At 48.7% G+C, this 18,379-nt stretch overlaps 1 protein-coding gene across 3 annotated transcripts in view; it reads right to left on the bottom strand.

Annotated features, from left to right (window-relative positions):
- ELMO2 (engulfment and cell motility 2) overlaps nt 1-18,379 on the bottom strand; it is a 38,662-nt gene that overhangs the window by 1,813 nt on the left and 18,470 nt on the right. For 2 of the 3 annotated variants that reach the window (XM_082643531.1, XM_082643532.1), the window contains exons 8-20: nt 17,318-17,469; nt 14,728-14,806; nt 11,524-11,574; nt 7,511-7,633; nt 7,061-7,195; nt 6,360-6,464; nt 6,043-6,151; nt 5,567-5,703; nt 3,973-4,136; nt 3,749-3,861; nt 3,455-3,562; nt 2,617-2,699; nt 902-979 (exon numbers count right to left, since the gene is read on the bottom strand). In XM_082643531.1, the coding sequence (XP_082499657.1) occupies nt 902-979; nt 2,617-2,699; nt 3,455-3,562; nt 3,749-3,861; nt 3,973-4,136; nt 5,567-5,703; nt 6,043-6,151; nt 6,360-6,464; nt 7,061-7,195; nt 7,511-7,633; nt 11,524-11,574; nt 14,728-14,806; nt 17,318-17,469 (1,437 nt within the window). Of the gene's footprint in view, nt 1-901; nt 980-2,616; nt 2,700-3,454; nt 3,563-3,748; nt 3,862-3,972; nt 4,137-5,566; nt 5,704-6,042; nt 6,152-6,359; nt 6,465-7,060; nt 7,196-7,510; nt 7,634-11,523; nt 11,575-11,727; nt 14,662-14,727; nt 14,807-17,317; nt 17,470-18,379 lie in introns of those variants that run through there. The other variant, XM_082643533.1, reaches the window with a different exon arrangement.

Genomic DNA, 18,379 nt, shown 5'->3' with positions numbered 1-18,379 from the left:
TAAGAACAGGGACACCAACTAGTTTCTCTTTAGAGAGACCTGAAATTGCCCCGGAAATTTGTAATGGTGGTGGTGGGGAGCACATATTAGGTGAAAAGGCAGGAAACAAAAGGAATCTCTGTAGAATCTCAATTTTGTTTCAAAAAAAGTTAAAAAAAAAAAAAACAACCGTTAATAAATGTTAAAAATAAGTACTAGAAGAACTGAACTAGAGGGTCTCATGACAAGAGGGAATAACAGAGAATTCTCAGCCCATCCCTCCCTAACTCCTGTTCCATCTTTTTCCTGCCTTTGCTCACCTGTCTCCCACCTGCTAGTTCTTCATTTCTTCCCAATCAAACTCCACTGGCAGCTCAGGCCCTGCCTAAGGGTCTCCTCTTCCAGAAGCCCCACCTCCAGTTCCCTCCACTGGCTCTCAGAGCTCACCAGACATGGATACTCTCAACCACAGCTGCTTTTCAATATCTAGCATCTTCTAGTGCTACAGCTGAAACTGTAGTCCCCATGTAAAGAGGACCAGATCCACCTGGCTTCAAAGCCCAGGTCAGATCCAATACAACATGTGCCCCAGAGCCCTGGAGAGGGAGGATCTGTCAGGCTCACTTGGGTGGGTGGCCATGCGGAAACTGAAAAGAGGAGCATTTTCCTAGCTCCAGGCAAATAAGTTATCCCTAGTTGATCCTGTCTTTCTAACGACAACCTACCACTGCTGCTAAGAGTGACCTGGAGAGCCCAGCTCACGGGGAAGGACCCCCAGCGTGGCAGACCCTTGGTGTCAGCAGCCTTCGTCACCCTCTGGGGCCCCTGCCTTTAGGGGGATGTTTCTGTTCTGCCCACCCCTCCCCTCTAGCTGCAGGCACAGAGAAGGCCTGGCTGCCCAAGGCAGTGCCACGCTGCTCACCTCATACTTATTAGGTGCAATGAAGTTTAAGGTTTCGTCGGGGTCATACAGGATGGAGAAAGCCAATTCCAGCACCTCCTAAAGGAGAAAGGGCTTCAGTTATTTGGAGCAAGGGAATGGCCTGAGCCGTACATACCAAGAGCTTGGTCAAAGTCCTACTGACTTGGCACCACCACCAAATATGCTGATTCAGGTGTGATGTCATCAAGGTCCCAGGGCTCATGCACAAATGTGGCTGGAGATGAGGGCACCGGTAATCAACCCTCACTAACCCAGCTAAGTCATGCCTAGGATGTGGTGATACTTTCCAAGATTGGAGAAAGATCATTTCTCAACACTCGGAACCTTTGAATGTCAGAGTCCACGACTGTATATTACCTTACATATATATCTGGGTAATTAAACTGAAAGTCTTAACAGTTTAAACAAACCACCACAACAGAAACAAATTGTGGCCAAAAATGGGACGACTTGAGCACCAACAACATAACTGTAATGACTGAAACAAATATAATAGGCTTAAATCCATGAGTTCACAACACCACTAAAAAACAAAGCAAAACACATGCACAAAATAGGTCACTGTTGGATGATACCAGGGAACTAAGTCCTTGTTTTAAAAGTAGGTACATAAAAGAAAAGAATCAAGCGTTTACCCTCTCTTCTTATAAACTGTACCACTGGGAAACCACTGTGGATGATGGCAAGTTTCTCTTTAGAGAAGTAGCTCGACTAATAAATGAAAAGGGTTGAGTGCACTAGAATATAACTAGTTTGCAAACCTTAATTTACTAATGAAATGAGGCACTGAGCATCCAGAGTCTGCTGACATCACAAAAAAAGACAGACAACCAGACATTATGTGCCTCTTGATAGAACAGAATACCATCTAGGAAGGAGTCTGGCCAAAATAAAAAGGTCAAGCCTGAACTGGATCAAGCCTCTAGATCTCTCTACCAAATTTACAGATCTGGGACAGAGGAATGGGCTCAACTACACCACAGGGAGACAATCAGCAGATTTCAGACTCTGGGAAACTACCAAACAAGCAACCTGGTTTCTTCAACTAATAAACTGCAAACAGAAGGGAAAAAAAAAGAGCTGCAAAAGATGGAGGGGGAACTTATGAATTAAGAAACTTAAAAGACGTATCACAGTGCAGAGACCCTATTTGGATTCTGATTTAGCAAACAAAGTGGGTATGAGTGTGTGCATGTGTGTATGTGTGCATGCGAATACACATAAACACTTACATATTTTTATATAGAGAAACGATGACATTTTTAAGACAATTAGTGGAAAATCAAACATCAATGGGATACTTGATACTAAATAACAACTTTTTATTTCCTTTTAGGTGTGCAAATATGTGATTTTTGTGATTATGTTAAGAGAGTCCTTATGATTTAGAGAGTCATTCTAAATATTTACAGAAGAAACGATATAACACTTGAGGTTTTCTTCAAAGTAATAAGGGAAGAGGGACAAGTGGATGGGTAGACTTTGCCCTGGTTGATGAGGCTGGGTGAGGCGTCTATGGGGGTTCTATCTATCTTGGTGTCCGTTCAACTTGTTCTTAACAAAACATTCAGGATGAACTTAACGTGAGACAGCACGGGGGCGAGAGGTCACGCACCCAGAAAGCAACCACCACCGACTACGCTCCACGTGTCCCTGGGACAGCAGCTCAGACTCTGGGCTGCCTCTCCACTCACCTTGTTCTGTTTCAGAGCACTTTTCTCTTTCATGTGGGGACAATCTTTCCCAGTGACAATGGCCTTAATGTCTGCAACAGGAACTGATAAATGAGGGGAATTAGTTTCTGGAAGCTTTATGCTCCAAGTTGGCCCTTGCATCAGTGCTGGAAGGGACGGCCCAGCCCCCAGACCCACAGGGCTGTATGAGCTCAGGGAGGGTTCCCCGCTCCGTGGTCACTTCGCCTGGACTCTGGCCTGCTGTGCTGTGTCAGGTCTAACTCGGGGTGGGTTCAGGGCTTCTGCACTGTCTGCCTAAGGAAGGGGGCCTCAGACACTCACCTCACTTCCACTTCGTGGCGATAAAGATGACAACGGCCACCAGAGCAAAGGCAGCTAATAATTACTCTTACCCCCTGCCAGCCATTGTTCTAAGTGTTTTACATATAGGACTCATTCAGTCCTCTGATGAGGGAAATGTGGCTATTATTCCCATTTTACAGAAGAATCCAAGGCAGAGGGGAGAATTAACTTGTAATTAATTAGAATTAACAGCAAAGCCAGGATGTGAATCCAGGCAGTCAGGCTTCAGAGCTTCAGCTCTTAACCACCGCCTTTCAATTTAGTCTTGTATCACCCTTTACAATCTGTAAAACCCATACCTGTGATCTCACTGAATTCTCCAAACAGCCCCTTGAGGTAGGCCAGGTGGAGATGACCTCTGACCAACAGGGAAATGGGTTCAGAGAAATAACTGGCCCAAGGCCAGATTACCAGTTTGACGCAGTCAGGACTAGAACTCAGGTCTCCTGACAGCAAGTCCAGCTACCATGACACCCCAACAGAGAAATGAACTTACTTTTCTCCTGCAGGGATTCAAATGTCACCTCCCCTTGAGGGTTGTCGTCCAAGTCACCGTAGTGCAGGACCTTGTGGTTCAGGGCCAAGCGGCAGTACCAGAAACGCTCTGGAACACAAGGGAAGCCAGGCAGGTGAGCAAGGACAGTTCCGGGAGAGGCCTGGGCACACGAGGGGCAAAAAACGACTCGTTCCCTGCCTGCTCCCCGCAGGGACTGCTCAGGCAGGTGCCCCCCTAGTGCGGCGGCTCCGGGCAGTAGGAACAGATGGCCCAGTGCCCAGGCCCTCAACTCACCTTGCCTCCGGCGATTCCCAATCTTCCGGAAGCTGCTCCCCTCACAGAGACGGTTCAGGCGTTGCTGCTTGATCAGCTCAAGGATCTCGGGCTGGATCTTCTCCCTCAGCTCCCTGCGGTGGACATGCACCGGAGTAAGGAGAAGGTCACGGGGACAGCAGGCCTTCTGAAGGGAGGCAGGGCTGGCATACAGCCCCCCCACCCTCCCCCATCACGGCACTTACACAATCGGCGGGGACTGGAAGTCATCCTGACTCATCCTCTCGGACTGGCGTAGTCGCAGAATCTCAGAGTAGCTCAGGCTCCGCAGTTTGCTCTTGAACTGATCCAAAGAGTTGGGTTTGGAGGGCAAAGCCCGAGTAATCTGTTCCCGGACTACCTGCATAACCTGAGAGAGAAGAAGGCGGCCGCCTCAGCCCCGGTCTGATAAACGGATGCCGGCTCTGCCCTCCGTGGTCCTGAGCACGGTGGGTACCACAGGCATCCGCTGGGCGAGTAAGAGCACTGATTCTCTACTACTATCTCTTCTTAGTTACGTAGGACAAATGACGAATGGTGACAAATGGATTTTTTTTTTTTTGGCTGCACCATGGGGCATACAGGATCTTAGTTCCCTGACCAGGGATCGAACCCGTGTCCCCTACAGGGGAAGCGTACAGTCTTAACCACTGGACCGCCAGGGACGTCCAGACAAGTGTTTTATTTCTCATACATTCTGGAGTCAGAGAGGAGCAGGTTCAGATCTCAACTCTGTGCCTTAATCTTATCCTGAGCAAGTCACTCACATCCTCAGGGCCCCACCTACTCATCCTTAAAGCTAGAGAAAGGAAGACACATCTTCGACAGAGGTTGCCACAAGCATATGAGTGAGACGCTATCTGGATGCACAGTGCCTGGCACACTGCAGTGTGTTCAAAACATGTGATAGTTCCCTTAAAACAACAACAGCTAAGTAAAAAGCAGGACACCATCTGCACATCCAGTCAGCTCCCCACCAATGAAGGAAAAATCTATAGCAAAAAAGAGACCAGAGGGGCTTCTCTGGTGGCGCAGTGGATAAGACTCCATGCTCCCAATGTGGGGGGCCCAGGTTCGATCCCTGGTCAGGGAGCTAGATCCCACATGCATGCTGCAACCAAGAGTTCGCATGCCACAACTAAGGAGCTTGCCTGCCGCAACTAAGGAGCCCTCCTGCTGCAACTAAGACCCGGCACAACTAAATAAATAAAAATAAATAAAAAAAAGACTAGAGGGAAACATAAAAATGGTCATTGTCGCTGGATAGGGGAATTATAGATAACCTTTTCTTCTTTATATTTCACAAACTTTTTACAATGAGATGAGCAGCTTCAAAAGAGCCACCTCCTAGATAAATAGCTTTTGAGGGTCTAGCAGTACTGTCAGAGAGTGGACTCAGAAAGCATCCAGAAATGGCTACTGCTAAGTACCCCTGACACGCACTTCACTGCGGATCCACCCCGATGTCTCTATAACATCTGCAGTTCACGAAACTGCCACAGTGCCTGCACAGAGTAAGTGCTCAGTAACCCACAGCTATCACTGTTATGTTTATCCTCCTGCCCCCGAAGGAAGGCGGGAGGGGCCAGTACTGGTCCACTGGGCAAATGAGGGGCCCAGCAGGGAGACACCTGCTCAGGGCCACAGAGGGGACTGATGCTCTCAATGCCTCCGTCTTATGACTCAGCGCTGCAGACCACACTGTCCTCCAGCTCAGGTATTCCCCAGGCTCTGGCCAGCTGTCACAGACTGTCCTGGGATGGTCTCAGCCCACAGGCCTCAGAGCTCTGTGACACCGACCTTGTTGAAGTCCTCGGCTGTTGCCCTCATCTCCTTCCAGGTCTTGTTCAACAGCTGGATGCAGATTCCAAAGAGCTCTTCGAATGCTCGGTCGTGGGTGAAGAACATCGGGTGGTAGTCGTTGCGCCCTTCATTTGCTGTGGAAGAAGAGAAACGGGAAGGATGAAGCTGGGAGCCCACGTCCAGAAACCTGGGATCCTCCACACCAAAGTCTGGAGGAACAAAACCAGACTGAGGACCAAGACGGGTAGTGGATGGGGGCGTAGCTACTGAACATGCTAAATCACCAGCTCAAACAAGCCACAGCCACGACTCCCATAAACAACTGTAGATGGATTACAGCTCTCTTGGTAATTTTTAAAAAAGTACAATAAGGCTGTCCAGTCCCATGGACACCTAACTCTATACCCTCGAGTCTCACCAGGCTCCTGAGTACAAGGAATGGCTGAAGGAAGGGGGGAGCCTCACAGACTTACGCAGTTCCCCAACCTGTAGGATCTCACAGAGCATTTTGGTGAGCTCAATGGCACTGCGGCCAAAGGGGCACTCGTGTTTGTCTTCTCGGCTGCTGTTCTCCAAGACGATCTGTGGGGGGAAGAGGAAAGGGAGGGTGAAGGAGGGAGGGAGGGAGGGTGAGGGAGGGAGGGAGGGAGGGAGGGAGGGTGAAGAAGAGAGAGAGGGAGGGTGGGGGGGGGTGAAGGAGGGAAAGAGGGAGGGTGAGGGAGGGAGGGAGGGAGGGAGGGAGGCAAGCGATGTGGCATCAACACAGAGAAAGCTGTTCCCCAGCCTTTACCCGGATGTAGGTGTCCTGATGGACTTTCGCCAAGTACAGCATGTTGTCCAAGGCCAGCATTCCAGGAGGAGTCTGGGTAAAGTCCATTGCTGGGTTGATATGGTTCTGTAGAAATAAACACACCTGATCTGAGACTCGGTAGACCCTGCGTGCAAGCTCACCTGAGGGGGACCCCAATCACCCCTCCACCATATGCCGCCCGCATGTCACACCTGCCTCTGTTGTAGCTCTTGTCACGTGCCCATCTCTACTACGAGGCCGTGAGCTCACGGCCACTGGACTGTGGCTGATTCATCTTACATCCCCCATGCCTAAATACTGCTGGGTGCTGAGCAGATGCCCAATAAGTATTTAACTGAATTAGCTCCATTCTCAAGCTGTAGCCTATCACAAAATATCCACTCCAGATTTTCAAAGAACCTAGCTGCTTTGATGAGAGATCCCCTCTCCACTCATTTGGCCGACCTCCTGGGCCCTCCTACAGATGGGTTTTTTCAAGGGGCCAAATGTGGCACATAAGCTTGTGAACCTGCCATGGCCAAAGCAAACCAAGTGTCAAGGCCCCTCCAGCTTCTTAGTGTCTTCTGTTCCGGGGCCACCATCATGTTCTGAGAGAGGGTTGTCAGGGTTCTGTCTGGGTGGCCCTCTGACTCCCTGTCAGGGGAGAAGGTCTACCAGTGTCCATGCTCTGGGAAACTCACAGTAAATCCCAGCATCTTGTAGTCCTTGGTGTACATGGCTTTGCGTTTTTCAGTCCCACTCCCGGGGACGTTGCTAGGGTCAGACTCTGCATCAAATGCAATCCTCCTCAGTTCAAATATAATGTCTCTTTGAGCCTGGGAGGTGAAATAGACAGTCAGCAGGTGAATCGGCTAATCAAGGGAAACAAGGAAAAGAAAGAGCGGGTAGAGCTTTTCCGGGCAGAACTCTGGCCCCGATCCATCTTTGAGGAGGCATCACCTCTAGCATCGCAGGACAGAGGTGGGCTTGGCCCAGTCACCCAGCAGAAAGGGCTCATGGTGAGGCACAAAGCTGACACAACTAAGCACAGTTCCTGGCACACAGCAGGTGCTCAGTACACAGGGCGGAATGCACCACATCGAACAGCACACGATGCCAGCCAGGAAAGCTTGGTCCCGCTTAGAACCTACCTGGTCATTGGGGTCCATCTTGGTCATCATCCTTTCTTCCAGCAGGTTAAAGGTCAGGACTTGCAGGACGTACAGCTGATGGGCCATCTCGGTTTTGATTGGGCGGTTCCCTCGGATCACATGCTGGAAAGAGCAAAGGCAGGGAGCGGAGGGTTGAACTGATTTTTACTGAAGAGTCACATCCATGCTGGTGAAAAGACAGTATGCTGGGCAGGGGATAGGATTTCCTCCCCCACACAGGGACTTCAAGTTCCAGAAGGGGATGGAACATGAATGGGTCTGATGCAGGCAGAGGTGATTCACTGCAAGCCTCAAGGGCACCATCTTTTTTTTGTGCACGCCCCTGGCCGGGGAAGCAACATTACGATGCGGGAGATCAGCGGCTGGACCTCGTTCCCATCGATCCAGACAACAGAGTGTGCGTGAAGAGTCGCGTGTAGAACTGGACAGTACAGTTCTTTTGTTTTCCCTTAGAAAAATAAAATGTTTTGGATGGCCTCACCAGGTAGAGAGGTTCCGAAAATCCTCTCGAGACGCCTACACAAAGAGGGGCATCTAACGCTCCCTGTCCGGCCCCCTTCTCTCCTACTGGTGTCCCTCCCCTTCCCTCTGCTCATTCTGGGTATGTCCCCCTCCCCATGTCCCCACACCACATCCCTCTCCCCTCCTCTAACTCTATCCTCCCCACCCACTCAGCTCACCACCTCCTCCCTGATGCCCACCAACCTTAGGTCCCTCTCCACCTCTCATGCTCCGTCTGTCTTGTTCTGCATGCCACCTCCCCCCTCTGTCCTCCGGGCTGACCAACGCTGGCTCCCGTCCTGTCTCTTGGTGTCCTGTTCCCTCGCCCGCAGTAGCCTCCTGCTCTTCCCTGCCTGCTCCCTTGCATTCCTCGCTCCCTCTGTCTCACTCACCATCTAGAATCCTGTCGTTCTTGGTCTTTTCTTGCCCAAAGGAGACTCTTGCCCAGTTTCCCACACGTACCGCCCTCTGTGCCCTTCGTGTTCTCTTACTCGGTCTAGCTCGTCTCTAGAGCTGTGTTGTCCAGTATGGTAGCCACTAGCCATATGTGGCCACATGCATCTAAGTCAGTTAAAATTGATTCAAGTTAAAAGTTCAGGTCCTCGGTCGCACTAGCCACATTTTAAGCTCAGGAGGCACAAGTGGCTAGTGGCTACATCCAACGATAGAGTAGCAGTGGAAGATATCAGAAAGTTCTGCTGTACTCTAAAATACTTAGCTTTCTAACTCTACATCAGCTCTCTCTAGAGCCTGCTCTGGTTCGGGATCAAGCTCTTTAGATCTGTGCAGTCCAGTCTGGTAGCCACTAGCCACCTGTGGCTGGTGAACACTTGAAATGTGGCCAGTCCAAATTGAGATGTGCTGTAAATGTAAAATGCACACTGGATATCAGAGCCTTAGTATGAAAACAGAAGATGTAAAATATCTCATTAACAATTTTCCTATTGATTACATGTTGATGTCATAGTGCTTTAGATATCCCGGGTTGAATGAATTATATAATTGACCTTCATTTCCCCTGTTCCTTCTTTAGTCAATGCTGCTACTAGAACACGTAAAGGAAACAAGTGGCACGCATCATAGTTCCACCGGACGGTGCTGCTCTAGACTTCCTCTGCCCACCGGTGCAACTCCAGACAGCTCTTCCTTTCTCTGTCTCTTTCTTTCCCTAGATCTGCAAGGCCCAATACAGTAGCCACAAGCCACACGTGGGCATTTAAATTTAAACTGAAACTTTAAAGAACGACAAATTCAGTTCCCCAGCCACGCTAGACACATTTCAAGTGTTCAACAGCCATACGTGGCTTGGGCCACCCTTTCTGCACACACCTCCCCGACTACAGCAGGTTCTAGGGCACGGCGCTGCTCCTGCTCGGCCCCTAGCGTGTGTGCCCTGCCCTCACTTCCTCCCTGAGCCCTCTCCGCGGCGTGACCTCTCTCATCAGCCTCCTCGCCGCCTCCAGTCTCTTCCAGCCCAGAGTCTTCTCTCCCGGCTGCTTTTGCCCCTCCACCTCCCTCTGAGCCTCTTCCTTTCTCTGCGCCCCTCCCTCTGCCGCTCTGATGTCTCCCTACCCGTCTTTCCCTATTCCTCTCTCCTCACCTCTCTCCAGAATTCATAAAACCACTCTGAAGAGGGGTTAAAGTTAATGTGATACTGGTTTCCATTCACTTTAATCCCCGTTTCTTAATCTCAGAGATGTCACAGCGGGAGGGTAATTCCTCGAGTCATCAGTGGCTTAAAGAAGAACAGTGCCAGTCTGATGAAGTCTTATTTGACTGTCAAGTACCTCGAGGCCTCGGCTCCCTGGCTCAACTCCGTTCAGTCCCGGGACTTAAGTGAGCATGCGTTAACCTTCTCCTAGCAGACGGGTTCAGTGTGAGTCCTGACACCGAACTGTCTTCTATAGTGGATGGCATCTTTGCTTGTTCACCAGGCTTGTCCAGAAGTGAGCTGAACTTCTAATCCCGTTCAGGTAAATAATAAGCCTCGAAATTCATTAAAGTTCTCTGAGAAGGGCACCCACTCCCACACATGCAGAGGATGGCGCCCAAGAAAACCGCTCGGACACGGAGACAAGAATGTGGGGACCCGTGTGGCAGGCAGAGGGCGGAAGCGTCTGGCCAGGTCCTTCCTGCCAGGCTGGCAGCGGGGCTGCGTGACCAGGGAGATGGCCCGCAGGCAGGAGCTCATTCTGCGAGGTGAAGTCCGGTGGGCTCTGCCTGTTTAGAGCAGCGGATCGCTCCACCTCACAGGTGCCCACGGTTACTTCTTGAACTCTGTCTCCTCTGTATCTTGTTTACGGTGAAGGAACTGCCCATGTGAGCAGAGCGCTCACCGAGTGCCAGGCCCCCTGCTAAGCCCTGGGTACATATATCAGCTCATTCGGTCCTCACATCCAGATGAGCAAACTGAAGCCCACAGGAGTTAAGTGAACTGCTCAAGATCAAAGATTGGTTAAAGGCAGAGCGGGGGCTGCCGACTCCAAAGTTCATGTTCAGAATTATGAAGCCTTTCACACTTGACTCTCGATTTCTCATTTTGTTCCCTACACTGGGGTCTCCCAGTTGCACCTGGTTTTGGACAACTGATAAAATGGCCTCCTTTTAACCCAGCTCCTTGACTCTCCTTCCCGGCCCTCACCTCCCACCTCAGCTCTCTCCCCGCCCACATCCCCACTGCAGAACAGGGACTGAGACCTCCCTCCAGATGCCTCCCTACCCCCCCCCCCCAACTCCCGCTCTACCCTCCTCCCTCACACACCCCTCAGGAAACACGGATCTTGGAGTGTGATCTTTCTAAAACGCCAGCCTGGTTATTTCACGATCCTGATTGAAGCCTCTCAATTGCTTTTGGGAGAAAGAGCAAGGCCCTACCTGATCTGGTCTTTGCTACCTCTCCAGCCTGTCACAAATTCTCACCCCAAGCTCTACCGGACCATACGCTCCTCCTAGGTGCCCCCCTTCCCCATGCAGGAATTCCTTTTCTGACTGGTCGGCTGGCTTATCCTCAGCCTTCCCTGAAGACCCGCCTCTAAGGCCTCCTGACACCTCTCCCTCGCGGCAGGACTGACAGCTCCTCCTCTGCAATCTCCCAGGCCAGGCAACCTTCCCAGCGCCCCACGCAACTCAGGGTTATGACTGGTGTTAGTTGAGTGAATTCCTCTCCTGTGCCTATTTTAATACATTCCCTCTGGATAAGAGTTTATGGAGCTGTGAGGCAACAAACAGTATAGCTGGCTAAGTACCTCCTTAGAGGCTCTGCAATTCCTGGTGGGACAGCCTCCTAGAGACAACCCTGCTTACAGTGGATCAGAAACCATAAGCTTTCCAGCTTAGAAGTGTTTAGTACCTACCGGTAAGGTCCCTCTGAGTGCCCATCCCACTCCATAGTGATTTCAATAAAAATAATACAACTATAATAATAGTGAGAGTTGTAGTTAATAGTAACAAAACAGTAACAGTAACAAAATATAGCTTGTCTGGGAACTTACATTGAGGATTATGGACCGAAGGTGCTTCTGTGCGAATGCGTTGGCCATATCCTATTGAGAAGAAGAAGCGAACATAAGGTAAGGTGGCAGGCATGCAGCTGTGACAACTATCAAAAGGAAGGTGATGTCATTGCTCTGGGGCTTTTTCCCTTAATTTTTTTCCTTTCAAATGAAAAGTAGGCAAATGAAAAAAAATTCACAGACCTTCAAATACGTATTTTATACTCCGAAAAATTCCTGTACATTTTCTTTCGTGAGTACACATTAATGCAAACAGGGTTTCCTTTCCCAATGGTACAATCAACCGTGCCATCTTCAAAGAGGGACAAAGACTGCTTCAGGACAAGACACTTGTGTTACAAGGATGCCAGGAGATGGACAACGAGCACAGGGCACAGAGCAGCATGATGGTTCCCAAGCCACATGCACCATCCCAGGCTGGAACCACTGCCAAGGCTGGAAGGGACTCTAATGAAACACTGACTCCGAACCAACCAAGAGGGCTTGGGCCCCAGCATCCTCCTCCACTGCCCACCCACCCCCAGCACCACGCCACCAGACGGAGCTGGGGTGGGATGCTCTGAAACAGTAGGTGGTCTATGATTCACTTCTGATCAGTTTAGAGAACAAGGTGTTGGGTGCTTTGGAGTGATTTTTCACAACAGGGTCACCTTTTTTATTTATTTGGTTCAGATTTTGACAGTAACACTTTATTTATTTAGCTCACTGAGGAAATAAAGTATCCTACGTTAAGTCAATCTTCCAGGGAATGAAGCTTTAAGGGTCCTCTCAGAACTGCTATTTTGACCATTCTTATGCTAATCTTCTAAAAATATATACACTTCTGTATTTCTGAAGTGACTACAATGATTATAATAATTTAATCACTGCCAAGGACTTGGCTTCATCAGGAAAAAAACCCCCAAAAAACACATCAGTTATTATTCTGTGTTGTGACACTGTAATACCCTATGGGGCTTCTGAAATGTGCAGCTATTTTCCCCTAAACAAAATGGGCCCAGATTACTATGCTTTTTTCTGACAGCTTTTCCTAATTCTTCTGTCTCTTCCTTCCAGTGTCAGCCACCACTTCTTACAATGTTAATTAGTATGACTTCACTTCCTAAACTGCTGCCTTAATTTAATTTCATAGATAATTCTGAATCAATGGGCCTGAGGGAGCTGTCACACTTCTCCTATGGGGCAATATCCGTGAGTGTTGTCATTTTTCTCAGAGCTGGAAGGCCTTTCTCTCTCGCTTCTAGACTTCTAGCCATATTCCAATGGCTGACGCTGCCAGGAATATTAAGTTTTACTTTGCGTCCCCTGAGCACACACTGACTGGTAGAGGAGGAAGGTGGACTAGAAACTTCTCTGGTAGCTACGGGAGGCTGACTGACGATTAAATCTTGCTGTCCACAACTCACAAAGTGGGTAATTGACAGTGGTCTGCTGCTGGAATATAAAGGCCTTCAACCAAAGGCTTCTCTGCGGTGCCGGGGGAAGCACTCATCCTTTTTCATATCCTCATAGAGCTGACCTCTTTGAACTCCCTCTAACCAAGAAACGAGTATCCAAATTCCCTTCTGTCAACTGTCTAAAGCTTTTCCAATCCCTAGGATCTAGAAAGCGTCCAAAAGGGCATGGATTTACCTTTACTCCTGGCTACAGCAAGCTGGCATCTGACGCATCTGGCATCAACTAGATGAAAGTCACAGGCTATTTCTGAATCTGATCTTCCTGGCTGAGCCACAGACCCATGTGAAGGCAGGTTACAAAGGAGAGACTGGGCCGCATTCCTCAGCGCAGGCGTCCCCTTAATCCTTTACGCGACTCTGATCTGTGGTACTTCCCTAAGTGTCCTGACAAATGAGATTTACAGCACACAACCTTTTCCTGTGTCTTGGAGCTCCCTGAACAACTAGATCAGATCATGAGATTCTCACCCAGCTTCAACCTCCCCACCTGGAAAAGAGCGGGGCCCTTTCCATATGGCAGTGCTACTTACAGTGACAGGGAGGTCTAGAGGATTAAGATGCTTGTCCTGCCGGCAGAAAGCAAGAAGCACAGAGAGAAGCAGATGGAAGAATGAGCTTTCAGCTTACACTCAAAACAGGACTAGGGAGGAAGAGATGAACAGAGCCAGCCATCCAAGAAAGACAAGGACAGACAGAACCACAGATGCTCCTGGTCCTCCCACCAGAATCTTCCAGGAACTTGATACATAATCCCGCAGGAATTACAACTTACTGAGCCCACGGTACTGACCGAGAATTACAAAGTCTTTCTTTTGTACATCACTTGGGCTTTGACCAGAGAAATCTAGAACAGTCGTGCTGGAAGGGCTCATAGCGATCTTTAATCTGGCCCTTGCATTTTACAGAAAGGGAAACGGAGACCCAGGGCGGTTAGAGTACTTGCCCAGCAGTGGCAGGAAAAGTACTCAGCCTCGGGGCCCTGGCCTCCTAGGTCAGCCCTTGCTCCACTACCCAGCTGATCCCTGGTTTCCTCACTTGTAAAATAGGGGTCTGGCTTTTTCTCATGACATCCTTATGAAGTGAACGGGGCAGATGTTGTTGCTCCCACGTTAGAGGTGAGGAAACTGGGGTTTAGAGAAGCAGAGCGATTCGCATCATGTCACACAGCTAATTGATAGGGAAGAAAAAAGTTTAGAACCTGGATCAGAGGATCTTTAAACATGACACTTCAAGCTAAGTCCCTCCACTCTTGCTTCCTTAAGCAAGGATTGCGTTTGTTTCTGTCTCCTGGGACCCGGCAGGGAGGCCCAGAGGGTCTCCTCTCCCTGCTCCCTGATCCTCTAACCCAGGGGTAGTCGCAGTAAGGCCGAATGAGGCCTGTTGCCTGTTTGTGTCTAGAAAGACAGCCACACCCACCTGTCTGCCTACTGTTTGAGGCTGCTTTGGCTACAGCGGCAAGGTTGAATAGTTGCCACGTAGACCACAAGGGCCACCAGGCAAAAAGTATTTACTCGTCCTTGAGGGGAAAGCGTTTGCAGGCCGCTGCCCTGACCTAGGACCCAGCTGGCTTCCCTCCTAGTTCTTCCCCGGGGCTTCCTTAGCAAAGCCGCTCAGATGGGCTCTGGCTGCAGAGGGACAGGAGGAAGGACTCTTGGGAAAATGACTGGGTGGGTAAGTCTTCTCTTGGGAGAGCCCAGATGAAACGCTTGAAAAGGCCACCACAGACCTGTCGCTTGTCCTCAGGAGCCTTCAGAAAGAGTGCGTTAATCAGTGCAATGGCGTAGGTCTGAATCTCCTGGTTGGAGCTGTGTCAACGGAGAAAGAAGGCAGAGAGAGGTTAGAAGACGGACCAGCAAGACGAGCCTGAGAGATGGTTTAAAACAATCCCTCGCAGGCTGTAATCAAATAATAATCAGAGGCTTAGCCTCAAAAGCTTAAAAGTGGGCAGACTCCCTGACCCAGCAATTCCACTAACAGGAATTTATCCAAAGATAGTCATCAGAGAGCTGTGCGTGAGTTACTGGCAAGGTGTTTCATCCAAGTACTATTAAAAAAAGCAAGAACAGTAAATAATGCAAATGTCCACAGTAGCGACTCTGTTCATATATATTCAAATCCTAAGCCGTCATTAAAAATGCTGTTTTAGCATAAAGGTTCTTCGCCTGGGGTTAGGGATGGGCTTACAGTGTCTGGGAACCCTAGAAATGGTGCAACCATTATTCCTTATAGCTGGCTGACTATGTGATATTTTTTTCCAGTTAGGTGAGAGTCCATAACTGTTACTGGATTTTCAAAGGCATATGGGGTGAAAAAAAAAAAAAAAAAAAAAATATATATATATATATATATATATTTTTTTTTTAATGTTTGGCCAGGCCTCACTGCTTGCGGGATCTTAATTCCCCGACCAGGGATCGAACCCGCACCCTCGGCAGTGGAAGCATGGAGTCCTAACCACCAGACCGGCACGGAATTCCTGCACAGAAAGATTTAGAACTACCCTTTCAGAAGGTTCTTTGACATGGGAAATGTTCAATATCTATTAGTCCATAAAAAAAAGTCAAGGCACGCATAGCATGTACAGTAAGATTCCAACTTTCTTAAAAATATGCATAGAAAAAAACCTCAGCGGCACAGTCAATTTACTGTTAACAGTGGTGGTTATGTCTGGAGGGGGAATAATGGGCAAATGATTTCCTTTTTGTGCTTTTCTGTATTTTTAAAGTCTCTGACTATGAACCTATTTTATTTTAAACAAATAAAATAGCTACAATGCTTCTCTGGAATCTTGTAATCCTGGCACTTGACAAGAGCTCTCCACCTGCCACATCATAAGTGCATTCTGTGGCTCTTTCCAGAGGGGCTGCTGGGTGTCCTGGTTGGCCAGGGGCATCTTGGAGGTCTGGTAGAGGCCACTAATTGTCCCTCAGCCCAGCAGCAGAGGACATGACTTCTGAGGACAGCAATGGGCTGAAAGTGTTCATAGACTGACCCCTAAGAAATGCCACGCTCCTCTATCATCTCTAAGGAGGTAACTGGGTCATTCGCAATTCAGAAACAAAGAAATAGAGGTAACTCTGAGGTCAGGAAAATCAGAACTCTCCATCTGGAGTTTACAATGTCCCCCTGACTTCAATCAACCTTTTTGGCTTTTGAGCATGAAAACAGAGGCTGAAGAATTCCTTAGAGAAGTGACAAGGAGAAATCAGAGCTGTAAATCTCCTTGTGCTTCCTTTTTACTTGGACTAGTGGGAAGGTACAGGCTGAGAGCATAGCTGAGTGAAGACAAGGCTGCTATAATCAACCAGGTCTGGGAGCTCTGGCTTCCCCTGGAACCGGCAGGGCATTCTGTCAATGTCCCATATGCTGGAAGGAAGCAAGGGTTAGGAAGGAATCAGCAGTGTCCCCATCCTTGTTTTGGGAAGTCCAGTCCCCTTAAATTGTGTGGAATGGTTGAAAGGGAAGTATAAAGAATGGGGAGGAGACAAACAGTGCTCCAAAGGCTTTATCTGTCTTTGGCTTTTGTTTACTATCTGTTAAATGTTTTAGGATGTGATAAGCTTCTTAAAAAACAAACAAAAGCAAAAACCAAAAAACCTCCTCAATTTATTGAATACCTATCCTGTGCTGGCCCCTATGCTGGACCTTTTATCTTCTTTGATCCTCCCAAGTCTGAGAGGCGGGGATGATTAACCTCAGTCTAGAGGTGAGGAAACTTAGGCCAGAACAGATTAGGTAATTTGCTGAGTGCAGAGACCTAGTTTGCAGTAGATCCTGGATTGGAATTCACATCCTATACAATACTTCTTGCTACCCCCAACAGCATACTGTTAGTTCGGCAAGAGTTCATTCAACAAATGCTAATTGAGCTTCTACTTAAATCAAAACAACAGATACAAAAATGATTGGTCCTTGTTCCCAGAGAGCTCAAAGTTTAAAATGGGAGACAGATCATAAAAATACAGTATTTTATATAAATGTGATTATCATAGGTACAAACAGAAACTATGTGGCCCACAGAGGAGAAAGCATCTAATCCTGTCTGGTACCATGGTGGTACAGGAAGATTGGGAAAAACTTCACATTATCCTGAGAGGCAAGGAGAGTTACAGGGGATTTCAAGCGGGAGCATGACATGACCAGGTCTGAATGACGGGAGGAATTCTGGCAGCAGTGTGCAAGAGGTGATGAGTGAATGAACAAGCAGATCAGCATCTCAGAATACAAGCAAAGCAGTAGGATTGAAGACTTAAACAGAGTAAGAGGGGAGAAGAGAACAGGCAGGGAAGGGAGGCTGGGGCAGGGCCCCTACTTACACCTGGAGGTGAGAGATGAGCTGTCCCACAGTGATTTCCTCTGCGATCTTCTGGTACAGACTCTGGCTGTTCAAGACCATGCTCTCCAGGATGGCCAGGGACCTCTGCAGGATTGACACGTCCACCATGGGCTGGCTCACGTACCCTGCGATCTAAAGCCAGAGAGGGCAAGTCAGTTAGGAAGCTCAGGGCCCGAGAGAGCTGAAGGCTTAGGTTTCAGATGCCCGTCGCCCCCAGACTCTACTCTGAGGTGTGCTGCCCACATTTGGACAGCTGTCCCTAGGTGGACGATGGTATCTGCTATGTTGGCCAATGTGCCAGGGAGTCCCTAGGCATGGATAACTCAATTTCAAATTACAGCATCCACTCAATTATGTTTCATTAAACCTAAGGGCTTAATCTTTTGTTTTCAAAATAAGGGTTCAGGCATGAAAAAGCCGAGTGTAAAAAGCAGAGGGTTTTACTGATGCTGGGATCTCATTTGCTCTCCACGTACTGTATTCCGGACATACATTTTGTCCCTATACACACGCAGAACAGCAGACTCGGGGACACAGAAAGGACCTCAAAGTCTTATAATCTAATCCCTTTTCTCAATCCCCATTATAACATCTTTGACACATGGTCATTTCACTTGTGCCTAGGTATCTCCAGCACTGGGAAGTTCTCAATGTCCCAAGCCAATGACAGGTGTAATTCTAGGTCAGCAGATATAACGTTCATTGGTTTTAGTTCAGTTTTCTGAGGTGACACTGCCCCTTCTTCTAGAAGAAAGGAGGATAAAACTAGAAGTATCTTCTCCCCCCCACTGAGTTCATCTGACAATCAAACAGGCTACCTTGCAGATTTGTAAACAGAAGGCAAATGAAATGAACGTTTTTTTCTTTTTTTTATCCAAAGAGGAGGCAGGGCTCAGGAAGCAGGTCAGAAGACTTAGGGATGGTGCTGGCTGGCTGGCTGCACGCTACCCCGAGTCTCACTGACAATCCAATTCCACTTTGGCCATCATCAGTTCCGGGAGCCCAGTTCCATCTCCTCAGTGCAACCCTGCGAGTGTAACGA

Source organism: Mesoplodon mirus (genome assembly GCF_964341445.2).
Source record: "Mesoplodon mirus genome assembly, chromosome: 15".
NCBI lineage: Eukaryota > Metazoa > Chordata > Mammalia > Artiodactyla > Ziphiidae > Mesoplodon > Mesoplodon mirus.
Note: the sequence above shows the minus strand (reverse complement) of the source record. Positions and strands in the feature narration are given on the sequence as shown.